At 41.2% G+C, this 19,451-nt stretch overlaps 1 protein-coding gene across 4 annotated transcripts in view; it reads right to left on the reverse strand.

The window, feature by feature from the left end:
- myom2b (myomesin 2b) overlaps positions 1-19,451 on the reverse strand; it is a 147,300-nt gene that overhangs the window by 53,292 nt on the left and 74,557 nt on the right. For 2 of the 4 annotated variants that reach the window (XM_072251126.1, XM_072251128.1), the window contains exons 15-22: positions 18,784-18,967; positions 12,984-13,158; positions 11,217-11,338; positions 9,207-9,224; positions 8,114-8,301; positions 5,558-5,684; positions 2,853-3,031; positions 155-269 (exon numbers count right to left, since the gene is read on the reverse strand). In XM_072251126.1, coding sequence (XP_072107227.1) covers positions 155-269; positions 2,853-3,031; positions 5,558-5,684; positions 8,114-8,301; positions 9,207-9,224; positions 11,217-11,338; positions 12,984-13,158; positions 18,784-18,967 — 1,108 coding nt within the window. The remainder of the gene's footprint in view (positions 1-154; positions 270-2,852; positions 3,032-5,557; positions 5,685-8,113; positions 8,302-9,206; positions 9,225-11,216; positions 11,339-12,983; positions 13,159-18,783; positions 18,968-19,451) is intronic. The other 2 variants (XM_072251129.1, XM_072251130.1) reach the window with 1 other exon arrangement.

Genomic DNA, 19,451 nt, shown 5'->3' on the forward strand with positions numbered 1-19,451 from the left:
TTCCCTATACGCCCTTTAATCTCACAGCCAGCAGTTTACTATCCTCATTTTAAACTTTCTAATGCCCGCATTTATTTTTGAACGGATCGAGACACCAGTTCTTGTGCTCTCAGTGAGGACCCTGTCAGCTGCAAGCGATGGGCCGCTGATGTACCTGGTCTGGTGTGAACCAGCACGGGCTCCGAAGGCTCAGATGGCATCCCTACTCCATGCGAGTTCACTGCTCGGACCTTGAAAATATATCTCTTCCCTTCCTCCAACTGAGTAACCTGGGAAAGCAGCAGAGTGAAGTCAGTTAATGATACAGAATGAACCAAACCTACTGGGATTAAATCCAGGAGAGTATAAAGTGATCCAGAGAAGATTTATGAGAACGATCCTGGGAATCAAATGGGTAACATATAAAGAGCATTTGATTAGTTTCAATGAGTACTTTGGAGTTTAGAATAATGGGGGGGGGGGTAAGAGGGACCTCATGGGGTCTGTGAGATTATTCCTCATGTTGGAAACATCTTCTCCACACCTTCTCTATCTCTTGAACAGCCTAGATAGAATGGATGTGAAGAGGATGATTCCTATAGTGAGAGAGTCCAGGATCAGAGGGCACAGTCTCAGAATACAAGGACTTCCCTATAGAACAGAGATGAGGAGGAAATTCTGCAGCCAGAGGGTAGTGAGTCTGTGGAATTTATTGGCACAGATGCCTATGGAGGGCAAGTCATTGGGTGTATTTAAAGTGGACATTGATAGGTTCTTGTTAGTAAGGGTGTCAAAGGTTATGGAGTGAAGGCAGAAGAATGTGGTTGAGATGAAAAATAAATCAATCATGATCAAATGGTATAGCAGACTCAATGGCATTATTCTGCTCCTATATCTTATGGTTGTTGGAAGGTTGAACTTGAAGGCAGAATACAGTCTAGTGACAGAATTCTTAACAGTGTGGTAGAACAGAGGGATCTTAGGGGCGACATCAGTAGAGCACTCAAAGTTGCCACTTAAGTTCATAGGGTTGTTAAGAAAGCATATCATGTGTTAGCATTCATTATTTGGATGTCTGCGTTCAAGAGCCACAAAGAAATCTTGTTGCTCTACAAAAGCTTGGTTAGACCATACTTGGAATATTGTGTTCATTTCTGGTTGCCTCATTATTCAAATTTAAAAGTAAGTTTATTATCAAAGTACATATACATATACTCAAGATTCATCTACTTGCAGGTACTCACAGTAAATACAAGTAAACACAAGAGAATCACTGAAAAACCTCACCCAACATGATGGAAAAACAACTAATGTACAAAAGACCACAAACTGTGTAAATACAAAAAAAGAAAAAAAAATTAGATCACTTTGTAGATCTGTTTTCACTTTGACATGAAAAAGTATTTTTTGTTGATCAATGTCAAAAAACCCAATTGAAAGCCATTGTGATTCAATGTTGTAAAACACTAAAACATGTAAACTTCCAAGGGGATGGGGTGAATACTTTTTATAGACACTGTATATGCTGATTCATCACCACTTTTGGTTTCGCCTACATCAGCAAACTTAAATACAGCATCAGCAATCCTAAATATAGCATCAGAAAACTTAAATGTGAAGCTTTAGAGAAGGTACAGAGGAGATTTACCAGGACGGATTAGAGAGCATGTCTTATGATGAAAGTTTGAGTTAGCTAGGACTTTTCTCTTGGGAGCAAAGGAGGATGCGAGGCAACTTGACAGAGGTGTGTAAGAGGCATAGATTGAGAGGACAGCCAGCAATTTTCACAGGGTGGCATGGCTAATAGCAGAAGACATCCAATGAAGTTGAGTGGAGGGAAGTTTAGTGGAGATGTCAGAGGTAGGTGTTTTTTCTGCCCAGAGTGTGGTTGGAGTTCTGTGGGTGGGGGCACAAGGGATATACTAGGGATATTTAAGAGACTTATGGATGTAAGAAAAATAGATGGCTATGGGCTGTGTAGGAAGGAAGGAATAGATTCATCATGGGATAGGTTTATATAGCTTGGCACGACATCGTGGATCAAAGGACCTGTACAATGCAGTTCTGTTTTATATTTTATATTGTAATTATTTTATTTAAATGGTAATACAGACCGTATCAGGGTTTGTTTCTGAGATCTGTAAATTGATATCCGCACAAGTCAGAAACATCTGTTTTCTACAGTAACCCATACTGCATGTATACTTTCTAAAGGTCTCTCATTTCATTGAATAATCACTACTATAGAACCTATAATTAAATTGGCAACATGTACAAAATGCTGGATGAACTCAGCAGGCCAGGCAGCATCTATAGAAAGGAATAAACGGTTGACGTTACGGGCCAAGATTCTTCATCAGGACTCAATTAAATAAATGGAATGTATACTGCATCCCATCATTTACCAACACCATGAAACGTTTCATTTATTCTTATTGCTAGCTGGAAAACTGCTTTAAAATATAGAGATATAAAATAGATTCTTTTGTTGCTGTTTTCCTGCTGAACATTTAAGAGACTCTCAGATTGGCACATGGCTGCAAGATAAATAGAGGGTTATGGGCTGCGTAGGAGGGATGTATTGGATTCATCCCAGGATAGGATTATATAGGGCATGCTCTGTTGGTGCCAGAATGTGTGGCGACTCTTTCAGGCTATTCCCAGTGCATCCATAGGTTGTGTCGTTGTTAACACAAATGACACTTTTCACTGTATGTTCTTATGTATATGTGATAAACAAATGAATCTGAATTGAAATAAAATATATTAATTTAAGCAAGGTTTCATAGATCACTGGACTGAATTCCAAATACTAGCACTTCAGTGTCAGTGCAAAGTATTCTGTAAACTTAGCCCAATGCTTCATCACTGACCTTCAGGTAGCGGGTGCTTACGGGCTGTTCTGTCACAGTTCTCCACTCTTCTGAGCCCAGTTCACAGATGTCCACCAAGTAGCCAGTGACATCACTACTGCCGGTGTAGATCGGCGGCTTCCACCGGATCACCACAGAGTGGCTTCTCACTTCACAGAAGGTCAAGTCGTACGTTGGTCCTGAGGGACATCAAGGATAAGAACATCTTAGTGTTCCCTAGTGGAGTAACTTCTTCATCAGATGACAGTGTCAGGATACAGGAACAGTAGTCAATGGTGACATCTTTATATCTTGCAAAGATGTTAAAAGGGAAGTATTACAACAGTCATGGGAGATTACAATATGCAGGTAGATTGGGAAAATCAGATTGGTGCAACTTTTGGATCCTGAGAGAGAATTTTTAGAATATCTAGAGAGGGCATTTAGAGAAGCTCATGACTGAGCCCACTAGGGGATTAGCTATTCTGGATTGGGTGTTGTATAATGAATCAAGGAACTTGAAGTAAAGGAACTCTTATCAGCCAGTGATCATAATTTGATAGAATTCACCCTGCAGTTTGAGAGGGAGAAGCTAACATCAATTGTATCATTATTACAGTGGAATAAAGGAAATTGGGAGCAAAGGCATGACAGCAGAGCTGGCCAAAGTTGATTGGAAGGAAACACTAGCAGGGGTGATGGCACAGCAGCAATGGCTGGAGTTTCTGAGAACAATTTAGAAGGCACAGGATAGATAAATCCCAAAGAAGAAGTAGTATTCTAAAGGCAGAAAAACATATGCCAGAAGAGAAGTCAGAGAGAGGGCATATAATAGAGCAGAAAATAATGGGAAGGTTAGAAGATTGGGAAGCTTTTAAAAACCAACAGAAGGCAACTAAAATGTCATAAGGAAGAAAAAGATGAAATATGAAGATAAACAAGCCAATAAGATCAAAGAGTATATCAAAAGTCTTTTTTTCCGACATATGAAGAGTAAAAGAGAGGTGATAGTAGATATTCGAGCACTGGAAATTGATGCTGTAACGGGGGAAACAAGGAAATTGTGGACAAACTGAATAAGTATTTTGCATCAGTCTTCGCTTTGGAAGACACTAGCAGTATGCTGGAAGTTCGAGAATGTCAGGGGCAGAAGTGAGTGCAGCCACTATTACTAGGGAGAAGATGCTCGGGAAGCTGAAAGGCCTAAAGGTAGATAAGTCACCAGAACCAGATGGACTACATCTTAGAGTTCAGAAAGAGGTAGCTGAAGAGATTTTGGAGGCATTAGTAATGATCTTTAAAGAATCAATAGATTCTGGCATGGTTCTGGAGGACTAGAAAATTGCTTAAGTCATTGCCTTCAAGAAAGGGAGAGAGGCAGAAGAAAGGCCAGTTAGCCTGACCTCTATGGCTTGGGAAGATGTTGGAGTCAATTGTTAAGGATGTGGTTTCAGAGTACTTGGAGGCACATGATTGAAATAGCTCAAAGTCAAATGGTTTCTTTAAGGGAAAATTTTGCCTGACAGATCTGTTGAAATTCTTTGAGGAAATAACAAGTAGGACAGAAAAAGGCAAACCAGTGGATATTTTATACTTGGATTTTCAGAAAACCTTTGACAAGGCACTGCACATGAGGCTACTTAACAAGATAAGAGCCCACGGTATTACGGTAAAGATACTCACATGGTTAGAGCAGTGGCTGATTGGCAGGAGGCAAAGAGTGGGAATAAAGAGAACCTTTTCTGATTGGCTGCCAGTGACTATTGTTGTTCAGCAGAAGTAGATGTCAGGACTGCTTCTTTTTATGTTATATGTCAATGATTTGGATGATGGAATTGATGGCTTTGTGGCCAAGTTTGTGGACATTATGAAGGTTGGTGGAGGGGAAAGTAGTGTTTGTAGAGCTGAGGAAGCAGAGAGACTGCAGAAGGAGCTAGACAGATTAGGAGAATGGACAAAGAAGTGGCAGATGGAATACAGTGTTGGGATGCACTTTGGAAGAAGGAATAAATGTGTAGACTATTTTCTAAATGGGGAGGAAATTCAAAATTCAGAAGTGCAAAAGGGACTTGGGAATCCCCTTGCAGGTTTTGCTAAAGGTTAACTTACAGGTTGAGTCGGTGGTGAAGAAGGCGAATGCAATGTTAGCATTCATTTCAAAAGGACTAGAATATAAGAATAAGGAGTAATGCTGAGGCTTTATAAGGCACTAGTGAGGCTTCACTTGGAGTATTGTAGCAGCTTTGGGTGCTTATCTAAGAAAAAATATGCTGACATTGGAGATGTCAAGGAGGTTCAGGAAAGAAAAGCTTATTATAAGAGGAGTGTTGATGGCTCTGAGTCTGTACTCACTGGAATTTAGCAGAATTACGGGGGATCTCATTGAAACCTATCAAATGTTGAAAGGCCTAGGTAGAGTGGAGGTGGAGCGGATGTTTCTTATGGCAGAGTTTCGGACCAGAGGGCACAACTTCAAAATCAAGAGACACCCATTTAGAGCAGAGATGAGGAGGAATTTCTTTATACAGAGAGTAGTAAACTTGTGGAATCTATTGACATCGATGGGTGTGGAGGCCAAGTCTTTAGGTACGTTAGCGGAACAGACTCGACTGGCCAAGTGGCCTAAGTCTGCTCCTATATGTTCTGGTTATATCTATACAGATGTATGCCTGCCAAAGTGACTATCCTGTGGGTACAAGTGCCCTGTGACATTTCCAGTCAGTTACCTGGCTCAGCCATGGTCCAAGCTTCACATTTGAAAGGTCGACTGCACTCTGAAGGGATACCCACACCACCAAGGTTCATGGCGCTGACCTTAAACTCATAGAAAGAGCCTTCTTTCAGATGCTCAACCTTTTGAAGAACCAAAGAAAGCATCTATCAATATGGCTCTCCCAAAGAGCATGACAGGAAACCTCAAACAACATGATCATAACCTTATACAAGAGTCTGTCGAACATTAACATATTATCCTGTTTTGGTTTTATTGGTGGGAGGGGGTCCCTTTGTCCATAATCGCTTCAGCTCAAAATGCTTGAGGGCTCTGGACCAACAGTAAGGACAACTGAAGTTAAGATGGACAGTTAGGAAAAAATAGGCTCCATTATGTACTAACCCTGCTCCTGTTCTCTGGATATGTGTGGGATCTTGAATTGCAGAGTCAACGTTAAGAAGCCAGTCACAACTTGGTTACATGGGACTCTTGCTTACATGGATTTTACAAAGGAAACTCAAAGTTTCTTCCTGGACAGCTGATGTGAGTGGAGGCAATAGTCCAGATCAGAGTTTGACACCATGTAAATAACACCAGCAATTGCGGCAGATCTGGAACTCAGAAAGACCTTTAATTATACGTTCACCGTCTCCCTGGGAGACTTGGAGATGAAAGTCAAGTCAATTTTACTGTCATATGCACAAGTACATTTATGCATAGCTGCAATGAGAAATTTGCAATGGTATTATAGACACATAGCATTAGATATACAAAAATATGGCAACGTAGTGGTTAGTGCGACACTATTACAGCTCAGGGCATCGGAGTTCAATTTCAATGTCATCTGTAAGGAACCTGTACTTCCAAAGACATACCAGTTAGCAGGTTAATTGGTCATTGTAAATCGTCCTGTGATTAGGCGAGGGTTAAATCAGAAGTTGCTGGGCCCTGTGACTCGAAGGGCTGGTAAGGCCTATTCTACGCTGTATCTCAATAAATAAATAAGTTCAAAATTCAAAATAAATTTATGATCAATATGTAAATTAAACAAAGCAATTTTTACAAGAAAACACAATTAGAACAAAAAAAGAGATGATTTTAGTGTAAAGTAGTGATTGTTGGTAAACCAAGTCATTAGGATTGTGCCAGTTAGTTGAAGGGGGGATTTCTCAGACCTAAAATGTTAACTCCATATCTTTCTCCAAAGATGCTGCCTACCCTTTGGAGTATTTCAAACAACTTATTTAGGAAAAGCAGATGCTCTCCATCAAACTTCAGAAAGTTTATCTGCTGTTTTCCTCCCTGTATTTAATCCAGGTTCCCATCACATTATGAATGGCACAGTAGTATAGCAGTGAGCAAATTTTTTTTTACAGCACCGACAATCACTGAACAGACTCAGAATCAGAATCAGGTTAATTATCACTGGCATGTGACATGAAATCTGTTAACAGCAGCAGCAGTTCAATACAATATATAATGTAGCAGAGAAAATGATAATAATAAAGAAGATAAAAATAACAATAATAATAAATAAACAAGTAAATCAATTACATATATTGAATAGACTGGAAAAAAGTGCAAAAATGGAAATACTGTATATTTAAAAGAAAAAGTGAGGTAGTGTCCAAAGATTCGGATGGCAGAGGGGAAAAAGCTGTTCCTGAATCACTGAGTGTGTGCCTTCAGGCTTCTGTACCTCCTACCTGATGATAACAGTGAGGAAAGGGCATGCCCTGGACGCTGAAGTTCCCTAATAATGGACACTGGCTTTCTGAGACACCACTCCCTAAAGATGTCCTGGGTACTTTGTAGACTAGTACTCAAGATGGAGCTGACTAGATTTACAACCTACAGTTTCTTTCAGTCCTGTGCAGAAGCCCCTCCACATCAGTGATGCAGCCTGTCAGAATGCTCTCCACGGTACAACTATAGAAGTTTTTGAATGTATTTGTTGACATGCCGAATCTCTTCAAACTCCTAATAAAGTATAGCTGCTGTTTTGCCTTCTTTATAACTCCATCGATATGTTGGGACCAGGTTAGATCCTCAGAGATCTTGACACCCAGGAACTTGAAGCTGCTCACTTTCAAATCAATTCAATTCCTGCCGCTGTCTATAAGGAGTTGCTAACGTTCTGCTTGTGGTTGTATAGTTTTCCTCCAGGTGCCCTAGTTTCCTCTCACCATCTAAAAACGTATGGGTTAGGACTGGTAAGTTGTGGGCACTGCCGCAGGAAGCACGGTGACACTTGCAGGCTGATCCCAGCTGATATTTGCTGATTTGATTTGATGAAAACAACACATCTCACTGTATGTTTCAATGGACATGTGACAAATAACGCTCAACTAAATCTGATCAATGTTATCAGCAAATTATGGCTTTACCATGTTTTGAATATTGCAGATTCAAATTTCACATTAAAAAGCCATATCCCCTACACCAAATCACGCTAAAGTCCCAATCCACACTATCAGACAGATATCTTGCAGCCTTCCCAATGTCTGCTTGGTGGAAACAGCAAAATTCCCAGTTATGGAACATCATTTACTCCCACATAAACACTGACCTTATAAAGCGTTCCAGTGATTGCTTTAACGTTACTCTCATGCCATCTGAGGTCAGTAACTTCACGATGGTCCATGAAGTACCCAGTGATATCTGATCCCCCAGTGAACCTGGGCATCTTCCAGCCCAATGTCATGGAGTTGTTGGCACAGTCAAGGAGGGTTATACCGTAGGGCGATGATGGGATGGCTGTGGATGATAATAACGGAGAGAGAGAGAGGCAATGACTCTTGAATTGGCGGAAGCTACCTGTTCTGTGACACTGACCTTCAGATTTGAGCCTGTTTATTGTCAGGTACACCACGGTAGAGAGGTTTCAAAGTCACAGCAAAGAAACAGGCCTTTCAGCCCCTCTCATCCATACTGACCAGGTACAGTGCTGAGTGAGTCCTACGTCCCTGTGATTCGTCCATAACCTCTTAAACCTTACCTTCCATATCCAAAATATCTTTAAAATGTTGCAGTTACTGCAATCTCTACCACCTCCTCTAGCAGCTCATTCCATATACCCAGCACTGTGTGAAAAAGTTGCCTTTTTGATCTCCTTTATATCATTCCCTTCTCACCTTAACCCTATGCCCTCCAGTTTTAGACTCTCCTACCCTGGGGAAAAGACTGCGATCATCCACCTACCTATAAACCTTTATCAGGTCACTCCTCAGCTCCAGGGAAAACAGTCCCAACTTTTCTAAATAAGTCCAACCATTCAGTTGCATCAAGTCATAGAGCACTACAGCACAGAAACAGGCTGTTCAGCCGATTTAGTCCGTGCCAAACTTAATCTTCCCAGGCCCATCTCAAAGATTCCTCACCAATCTTCCCCATTTCCATTCCAGCTAAATGCTACAGCAGTTCAGACTTATAACCATTCCAAAACAGGTGTAAAATCCAACCTAAATCATTAACAGATGACCTGTGAGAATTTAAAACTGACTGTCCTGTAATTAGATAACAGTGACACTTTAAGTTTAATCAGAAGTGAGTTTTAAACTGTGCTGATGACTGTCAACACTGTGGAATGTTAATAATCTGATCTATTAAACAAAGTGGTGTTAGCCAAAAACAAATGTGACTAATTGCTTCACAGTACCTACCGTGAGGAACCCCTCCTCCTAAAAGGGTCACATAAAGAAAGCAATTTAAATACAACACATAATTAACACCCATATTACTAAAAATGCTCAACTATATAAAAGGATTGAAATTACTTGATCATAACTGACATTTGCTAATGTAGTTGTGTTTCTGTCCATTGTTTCAATGAAGATAGACAAGACTCTGCAGATGCTGGAAATCGAGAACAACTCACACAGAATGCTGGAGGAACTCAGCAGGTCAGGCAGCATCTATGGAGAGGAATAAACAGTTGATGTTTCAGGCTGAGACCCTTCATCAGGACCGGAAAGGAATGGGGAAGAAGCCAGAATAAGAAGCTGGAGCGAGGGGAAGGAATACAAGCTGGCAGGTGATAGATGAAACCAGATGAGGGGGAATGTTGCTGGTTGGGGGTGGGTGGCTAATGTGAGAAGCTGGGAGGTCATAGGTGGAAGAGGCAAAGGGCTGAAGGAGGAGGAATCTAATAGGAGAGGACAGTGGATACTTATCCATGAGCCTGGATGAATTGCCTTCTACTAAGTTTGGCATTAAAGATACCTTCTGAAACAGAGAAAAAAAAACAACTCAGGGTAGCATGGCAAGCTGGTGGGTGCTGGCTATTTCCTCTCTATCTTTCAGTCCTGATGAAGGGTCTCAACTGGAAAAGTCAACAGCCCATTTCCTTCCACAGGTGCTGCCCACCCACTGAGTTCTTCCACTGCTTTTGTGTGTTGCTCCAGATTCCAGCATCTGCCTCCTCTTGCATTAGCAGCTGTAATCAATGTTTTTTCAAGAATGCCTCCGAACCCACAACCCCAACATCTTGAATCACCATTTGTGCATTAAACAATCAGCAGATATAAGTCAGAGAATATGACATGACAATTTCTCTCATTTGTATCCTTTGGAATGGTGATAACTTTAAACACCAACTTGTAATGGGACTCAGAGTGATGTTGAAATCATTTATTGAAAATATTCAAACACACTCCACAAGATTCAGAATCAGATAAGGCTGTGAATGCTTTTGACAATCCCTGGTACCTTCCCCAGAGAAACATTGCCCTTTTAGTCATGTTCTCTGCTCTCTGGCTCTCTTCAACCTCATTTTGAAGATGAAACTATAAACATTTTTGAACATAGAACATTACAGCACAGCACAGGTCATTTGGCCCACAATGCTGTGCTGACCTTTAAACCTACTTCAAGGTCAAACTAACCCTTCCCTCCCACATCACCCTCCATTTTTTTTCTTTAATCACATGCTTATCTAAGAATTTCTTAAATGTCCCTAATATATTTATCTCTACTACCACCCTTGCGCTCTATATTAAAAAAAATCTACCCCTGGCACACTTTCCTCCAATCACCTTAAAATTATGCTATTTTGTATTAGCCATTTCCACCCTAGGAAATTTTAATAGTGATAATATCTGATAGTTCATTTTCAAGATGTTCTCCTACTCCACATGACTGGATTTTCTAATATTCAGAAAATCCATCAGCAAATCACAGAGTAATGGAAGAGTAGAACAGGAGAGCAGTCAGACTGAAGAGCAATGTGAACTCAACCCACTGCTAGTTCCTACCTCTGCACTCCTTCCTATCAAAGTATTCGGAAAGTATAAGTATGATGTCAGATGCAAGTTGTTTGGACGGAGGCAGTGAGTGTATGGAACGCGCTGCCAGGGGTGGTGGTAGAGGCGGATGCATTATGGACACTAAAGAAATATTTAGGTATATGGATGATATAAAAATAGAGGGCTATGCAGGAGGGAAGGATTAGATTGATCTTAGAGTAGGTTAGACGTCAGCACAACATTGTAGGTTGAAGGGCTTGTGCTGTGCTGTAATTCTCTATGTTCTATTATTAAGTTTATTCCTTTCCACAGAATAGTGCATCCCTGCCCTTTGGCTCACCAGCAAGAGGTTAAATTCCAATCATTATTTGCATTCTTTCCCCGCTCTAATAATAGCCACAGGTACAAGAGTCATGACCGGACACTCACTCAGAGCTGCTTGGACAACGATGGGCTCCGACTCCTGAGAAAGTTCACTGACCCCCACAGCGTTCACGGCTTTCACACGGAAGATGTACTTGCGCCCATTCATTAGGCCATGAACTACAAATCTAACGGGGAGAGAACAGAAATGTTCATGAAGTGTTGAAGTAATTAAAGTACTCACACATCTGAGCATGAACAGAATTTCAGAATTGTTAGACTCTTTTCTTGTCTGAATAAAATCTAAAATGAAAAGAAAAAGCTGCAGACATGGGAGAATTCGGATGTTGGAACCAGGAGCAACACAGAAACAGGAGGAACTCAGCAGGTCAGGCAGCATCTGTGGAGGGAAATAGGCAGACATGGTTTCTAATTGAGACCCTCAATCTGGACTGAAAGATAGAGGGGAGATAGCCAGCATAAAGAGGTGAGGGGGAGGGTGGAGCAAGAACTGGCAGGTGATGGGTTAATCCAGGTGAGGAGGGGTGATAGGAAGACGGGAGGGTGGGAATAGTGACAGAGGCTTGGAGGTGATGAGTGGATCTATGTGAGGGGAATGATACGGAGATGGAGGAAGGGAGGGTGCAAATAGCGACAGAGGCTGGGAGCTGATGGATGGAAATGACAAAGGAATGAAGATAATGGAACTTGAGGGAAGAGATGGTTGCAGTTTGTTGAAACTCATCTCTTTCCTGGTTTTGCATTACATTTTCTGTTGGTTGGTATTTCACATGGCATTAGCTGAGTGAAATAAAGTGACCCTGGGTGGCCAGAAGCCCCACATCCCAGAGTTCTACTGGGTTCATGCCTGCCAACTTCAGTATACAATAGCTTGTGGAATAGACAGAAATATTCCACATGGAGAAATAGGCCAAAACGTACAGACAGATAGCAAAGTCCTCTCATGTTGACCTGGCCCCTTCTCCAATACAGATCCTCTAGTCCAGAGGAGGTCCATCCCACCTCCATTGTCAGGACGGGGAATGGACAGAGACCATAGTGCCAAGCCTGCAAGGACAAACATTCCATATCGGCACCGACCCACTCCACTGGGCCACCGAGGAGCTCTGGAATCTCAGAGCACATTAATGGTTGCTTATTAAATCTGAATCAGGTTTATTGTCACTGACAAATGCCTTGAAATTTGTTGTTTTGTGGCAGCAATTACAGTGGTTTGTATGGGGTGTCCTGTGAAGGGTAGCACCGCTGGTGAAGTGGCTTGTCATGTCCAATCTAGGGCAGCTCACCTGCTTTTGATTCCTACTGGACCCTCAGCTCTTACCTGTGGCTCTAAGTAGCTGTTTGCATGTGACAGGAGCCACAGCCTGGTACACCGCCTCGACAGACGGGCTAAACCAGGTGAGGGTAGCCGGTGAGCCTCATCCCCTGGTGAGATAGATGTATGCCTGTGTTAGCATGCAAGATCAGCTCCAACAGACGAGGCAGATGAGATCAACAGTAAGACTCAACAGCCAGGAAAGTGGCTCTCCAACGCTTTGTGGAGAGTGAAGGACATGACAAGGAGCAGATGAAGTCACGGTCATCCATTGCAACCAAGGAAGACCCCAATCGTGACGACTACTTGTACAACTAGATCCAACTTCTGAGATTGAGTGAATGGAACTGCCCCAGTATAATGGCTTTTCTATTTTAAAAACTCTCCCACGCAGGTTTCCTGTCATCATCGGATACAATGGAAACATATATTACTGATTGCCTAATTTAGCAAGTTTGACTTTGTACAAATTGAAGGCAAGGCTTTGTAAGAATGACCTGGTATATTTCACCGGTTTATGGTTACACGGCTGCCAGTCACTGGTTCCCAGTAGGCAGGAGTCAATGTAGTAACCAATCAGCTCACTGCTGTTCTTGGGAGGCAGCCACTGCACGACTACCGAATGCCTGGTGTTTCTCGCACATCGGACACCACTTGGAGGAGACGGGATCTCTGAAAGAGGGAAGAATAAATAACATTAAAGAGCATTAGGGAGAAGTCAGAGTGCAACACCAGCATCAAGATCTTCTAAACTGAAATCAAAAGGTTTTGAGAGATGCACACCATAATATGTTTTTTTAAAATAGCTTGAAGTACTAAACTTATGTGCTTTAATCTTGTGCATTGCATACTTCTGGAAATCAAAGCCTGATGACCAAAGCCTGGAGACTGGAGACATGTCCTGGGGTCAGAAAACTGTCCTTGTGCGCGTGCATGATTCAAATCGTCCAGTGACCCACCTATTTAACACTAGCCTAATTATAGAACAATAAAATGACCAATTAACCTACTAACCTGTACATCTTTGGACTGTGGGAGGAAACCGGAGCACCTGGAGAAAACAAATGTGCTTATGGGAAGGACATGCAAACTTCTTACAGACAACATCAGAATTGAACTCCAAACTCTGACGCTCTGAGCATCACACTAACTGTTACGCTATGTTGTTGCTGAAATGTTTGGCGATACCTTGAGGGCTGCCCCCAGCACATCCTTAAGTTATGTTGGTTGTTAATGTGAACGACACATTCCGCTGCATGTTTCTGCATATATGTGATAAATAAATCTGAAGCTGAACTTCACAGTTCAGGGATAGAGGAGGGATAAGGAGTAATTGTACAAAAAGAGGAGATATTACATATCAATCACACAACTGAAAAATGCAAGAGTCTCAACAATTTCAGCACAGCATTGGATTCAGTCCCTCGACTGTACAGAGTTTGAGTGTGTTAGCTACTTGGTAATTAATGATTGGCTTATTACTGTCACAGGTACTGAGATCCAGTGCAAAGCTTTGTTTTAGACGCTATCCATACGGATTGTTTCAAAACACAAACATATTGAGCTAGTACTGGGACAAAGTAATAACAGAATGTAGAATACAATGTTGCAGTTACAGAGAAAGTGCAATGCACATAGACAATAAGGTACAAATGCCACAGTGAGGTAGATTGAGACATCAAGTATTCTTCTTTATCATACGGGAGCTCTATTCAAGAGTTTGATAAGAACTGAATTAAAGTTGTTGGTACATGTTCTCAAGGTTTAGTCATAGTAGTAGTAGTCATAGTCATACTTTATTGATCCCGGGGGAAAAGGTTTTCTATCTTCTGCCTGATGAGAGAGGGGGAAAGAGAGTTACTGGCCTGGGAGGGGTTTTTGATTATGTTGGCTGCCTTCTCAAGGCTTGTGGGAAGGTTTGCCAGAGCTGGAATGGAGTGTTTAAACTAATTTGGTAGTAGGGTTGTAACCAGAGTGATAGGACTGAGAATGGAGGAGTTGATATACAAGTAGATGCAGGGTTTCGTGAGGATCTGAGGGAGATAATATAGAGGATATGGTAAAAGTACAGTCACAGTGATGAGTTTAAGTGTAACATGGGAGCAAAATTGAAAAGGGTGTCGAATAGAGGATTGAAGATGTTATATTTGAATTCAAGTAGTATACGGAATAAGGTAGAAGATCTTGTAGTGCAGTTACAGATTGGCAGGTATGATGTGGGCATCTCTGAATCATGGCTGAAAGATCACAGTTGGGAGCTTAACATCCAAGGATACACATTGTACTAAAAAGATAGGCAGGTAGGCAGAGGTGATGAGGTGGCCCTTCTGGTTAAAAAAAAACTCAAATTCTTAGAAAGAGGTTCCAAAGATGTATAATCCTTGCGGATAGAGTCAAGAAACTGCAAGAGTTAGAAGGGAGTTATATACAGGCCTCCAAACAATAACCAGGATGTGGGATATAAATTATAGTGAGAGATAGAAAAGGTAGGTAACAAGAACGATAGTCATGGGGGATTTCAATATGCAGGTAGATTGGGAAAATCAGGTTGCTGCTAGATCCAAAGAGGGAATTCGTTGAATGCCTACGAGATGGCTTTTTAGTGCAACTTGTGGTTGAGCCCACAAGGTGAAAGGAAATTCTTGATAGGATATTGTGGAATGAACTAGATTTGATTAGGGAACTTAAGGTAAAGGAACTCTTAGGAGACAGTGATCATATGATCAAATGATAGAATTTAACCTGCAGTTGGAGAGGGAGAAGACAAGGCAGGTGTATCAGTATTACAGTGGAGTAAAGGCAATTGCAGAGACATGAGTGTGGTAAAGTTGATTGGAAGAGGGCAATAGCAGGGATGACAGTAGAACAGCAACGGCTGGAAGTTCTGGGAGAAAGTTAGAAGATGCAGGATATATACATCCCAAAGATGAAGAAGTATTCCAAAGGGAGGTTGATGCAACCGTGGCTGACAAGGGAAGTCAAAAAAGCATAAAGGGAAAAGAAAAGGCATATAATATAGCAATAATTTTGAAAATTAGAGGATTAGGAAGCTATTAAAAGCAACAGAAGGCAACTAATAAAGCCATAAGGAGAGAAGAGATGAAATATGAAGGCAAGCTAGCCAATATTATAAAAGGGATACCAGAAGTTTTTTCAGATATATAAAGAGTAAAAGAGAGACGAGAGTAGATATTGGATCCCTGGAAAATGATCCTTGAGAGGAAGTAATGGGGGACAAAAAATGGCAGATGAATTTAATAAGTATTTTGTGTCAGTCTTCACTGTGGAAGACACTAGCAGTATGCCATAAATTAGAGAATGTCAGGGAGTGAAGTGAGTGTAGCTGCTATTACTAAGGAGAAGGTGCTTGGAAAGGTGAAAGATCTGAAGAAAGATAATTCACCTGGACTATATAGACTATACCCTAGGATTCTAAAAGAGGTAGCTGAAGAGGTTGTGGAGGGATTAGTAATAATCTGTCAAGAATAACTAGATTCTGGAGTGGCTCTGGAGGACTAGAAAATTACAAATGTCACTCCACTCTTTAAGAAGGGAGCGAGGCAGAAGAGAGGAAATTATAGGCCAGTTAGTCTGACTTCAATAGTTAGGAAGATGTTGTTGTTCATTATTAAGGATGAGGTTTCAGGGTACTTGGATGCACCTAATAAAGTAGGCCAAAGTCAGCATGGTTTCCTTAAGGAGAAATCTTGTTTCACAGATCTGCTGGAATTCTTTGAGGAAATAACAGGCAGGATAGACAAAAGAGAATTAGTGAATGTTGTTTACTTGGATTTTCAGAAAGACTTTGACTACACATGAGGCTGTTTAACAAGATAAGTGCCCATGGTATTACAGGAAAGATAATAACATGGATAGAAGATTGGCTGACTGACAGGAGGCAAAGATGGAATAAAGGGGCCTATTCTGGTTGGCTATTGATGAAGTAGTGTTCCACAGGGGTCAGTATTGGAACCGCTTCTTTTCACATTATAGGTAAATGATTTGGATGACGGACTTGATGGAAGATGATACAAAGATAGGTGGAGGGGCAGGTAGTGTTGAGCAAGCAGGTAGTCTGCAGAGGAGAATGGGCTAAGAAAAGGCAGATGGTATACAGTGTAAGGAAGTGCATAGACATGCACTTTGTTAGAAGGAATAAAGGAGTAGACTATTTTCTAAACAGGGAGAAAATTTTAAAAATATGAGGTACAAAGGGTCTTGCGATTCCTTGTGCAGGGTTCAGAAAGGTTAGCTTGCGGGTTGAGTCAGAGGTCAGGAAGGCAAATACAATGTTAGCATTTATTTCAAAAGGACAAGAATATAAGAGCAAGGATGTGATGTTGAGGCTTCATAAGGCCTTAGTTAGACCACACTTGGAGATTTGTCAGCAGATTTGGGGCCCCTGATCTAAGAAAATACGTGTTGGCATTGGAGAGGGTCTAGAGGAGGTTCACCGGTATGATTCCAGGAATGAAAGGGTTACTGTATGAGAAATGTTTGATGGCTCTGGGACTGTACTCACTGGAATTTAGAAGCATGAGGAGGGATCTTATTGAAAGCTATTGAACATTGAAGGGCTAGCTAAAGTGGATGCTGTCTTCTCACTGCTGCCATCATGTAGGAGGTACAGAAGCCTTAAGTTCCACATCTCCAGATTTAAAAGCAGTTATTATTCCTACAATCATCAGGCTCCTGGACCAGCCCCAAACTACTTCAACGCTGAACTGATTCCACAATTTATAGAGTTAATTTCAAGGATTCTACTACTCATGCTTTCAGTTCATTTTGTATATACTGTGTGTGTATGTGCGTGTGTTTTTACACACACACACACACACATATACACACACACACAAATAAATATATATATATATATAAATAAAAATACACACACAGAAACACACCACACAGTTTATCTTCTTTTGCACATTGGTTTCTTGTCATATATATTATAATTAAACTTGCTCACATTAAGATGTTTGTTAATAAAAATAGATTATGCATGTCCAAGTAATTAGTAATACAGCCTTGGGCAATGCCTATTATACTGATTACAAGTTTGGAAATGCTTGTTAACTTATTCAAGTTCTTTGAGAATGTAGTGAGTATTATGGTCATGGGGGTGGGAGGAGGAGGCCCGAGGTATCAGGTATTGTTTTGCATGGAATGAAGTTGAGTTTATTGTCAAATGCACAGGTACCTGACTTCACAGGTGCAATGTGCAACACAGGCTATTGCAAAAGAGACACAATATTCAGAAGAAAAACATAAATTAAACATAAACTATACACAATTTTTACAAGAAAAATCACAATTAGAACAAAAATAGACGAAGTCCATTTTAGTGTAAAGTGGCTAGAGTAGTCATAGTGTTCCTGATCTGCAGTGATTAGGGTTGTGCCAGTTGGTTCAAGAACAGAATAGTTGAAGCTGTTGCTGAATCTGGTGGGGTGGGACTTCAGGCTTCGTACCTCCTGCCTGCAAGAGGATAGCATGGCCTGGAAGGTGAGGATCTCTGATGATGGATATTGCCTTCTTGATGTAGCATCGCCTGTCGATACTACCAATGGTGGGGAGGGATGTGGATGTGATATATTCCGTTGAGTCTACAACTCTCTGCAGCCTCTTATGTTCCTGAGCATCCGAATTGCCTTACCAGACCATGATGCAATCAGTCAGTTTGAAGGCAGAAATGAGGAAGATTTTAGTCTCTAACGTTGTGACGCTTTGAGACTCTCTTGGCCAGAGTATTGCAGAGCTGAAGGGACTGAACAACTTCAAGGACGGAGCAGGTGGATGTTGGACTCAGGAAGCGACTGATTGTAATGACTAGTAATAGCAGTTAGAGAAAATCCGTGTACCAGTCACAAAAGGAAAATTATGTTTGATTAAGGGGTGGTTGTAGAGGCAGATACATTAGGAACATTTAGGGGAATTTGAGGCACAGGAGAAAAGAAAAAATGGAGGGTTACATGGGAACTGAACTCACTTTCAAAGACTCTTCATCTCATGTTCTTGATATTTATTGCTTATTCATTATTATTATTTTTTCATTGTACTTATAGTGAATGCGTGCAAGAAAATGAATCTCAGCATTGTATATGGTGACATATATGAACTTTGATTATAAATTTACTTTAAACTTTGAGGAAAGGGTTAGATTGATATTGAAGTAGATTAAAGGGTTAGCATAAGATTGTGGTCCAAAAGTCCTGTACTGTGCTGTGTAGTCTCCATTCTATGTTTGCAGTAAACAATCTTTCATCAAATGAGTTGGGTTTGGAACAGGAACATTACCGATGCGATCCTGAACCAGGATTGGCTCAGTGGATTCCGATGGCTCGCTCATACCAAACTTGTTCACCGCAAAGACACGGAATTGATAGGACTTCCCTTCAGCCAAGTCAAAGATTGCAAGTCGTGGTGATCTCGCAGCAATCTCCACATTGACCCTTTGCCAGGAGGAGCTGCCGGCCATTGTCTGAAATAGAAATGAGAAACTGGTGGCAGGAACAGCCCAATTGCCTATTTAAACGTTCGGTACAATGCGTTATGGATAGAGAGTTTGATTCACATTTTCTGTCACTAAAACAACCTGTCGACAATATCAGAATTCTGCTCTTCCCGTGATCTGTAAATGAATCTTCAAATACACCAATTATCAATGTTTTACATTTGGTTCTTGTGCACTTTGTAATGCAGACACTTTACAAGGCAATAGTCAGTCCACATGTAAAGTTTTGTGAGCAGTTTTGGGTCCCTTCACAGCATTGGAATTGAACTCCAAACTCTGGAACGCCCCAAGATGTAATCGCATCACACTAACTGCTGTGCTACCATGAGGTCCTATTTAAGAAAGGATGTGCTGGCATTGGCTCAGCTCCAGAGGAGGTTTACGAGAAATATCCCAGGAATGAAAGGGTCAACATTTGAGGAGCTCTGGGTCTGTACTCATCCATACTCAT

Source organism: Mobula birostris, chromosome 2 (assembly GCF_030028105.1).
Source record: "Mobula birostris isolate sMobBir1 chromosome 2, sMobBir1.hap1, whole genome shotgun sequence".
Lineage (NCBI taxonomy): Eukaryota > Metazoa > Chordata > Chondrichthyes > Myliobatiformes > Myliobatidae > Mobula > Mobula birostris.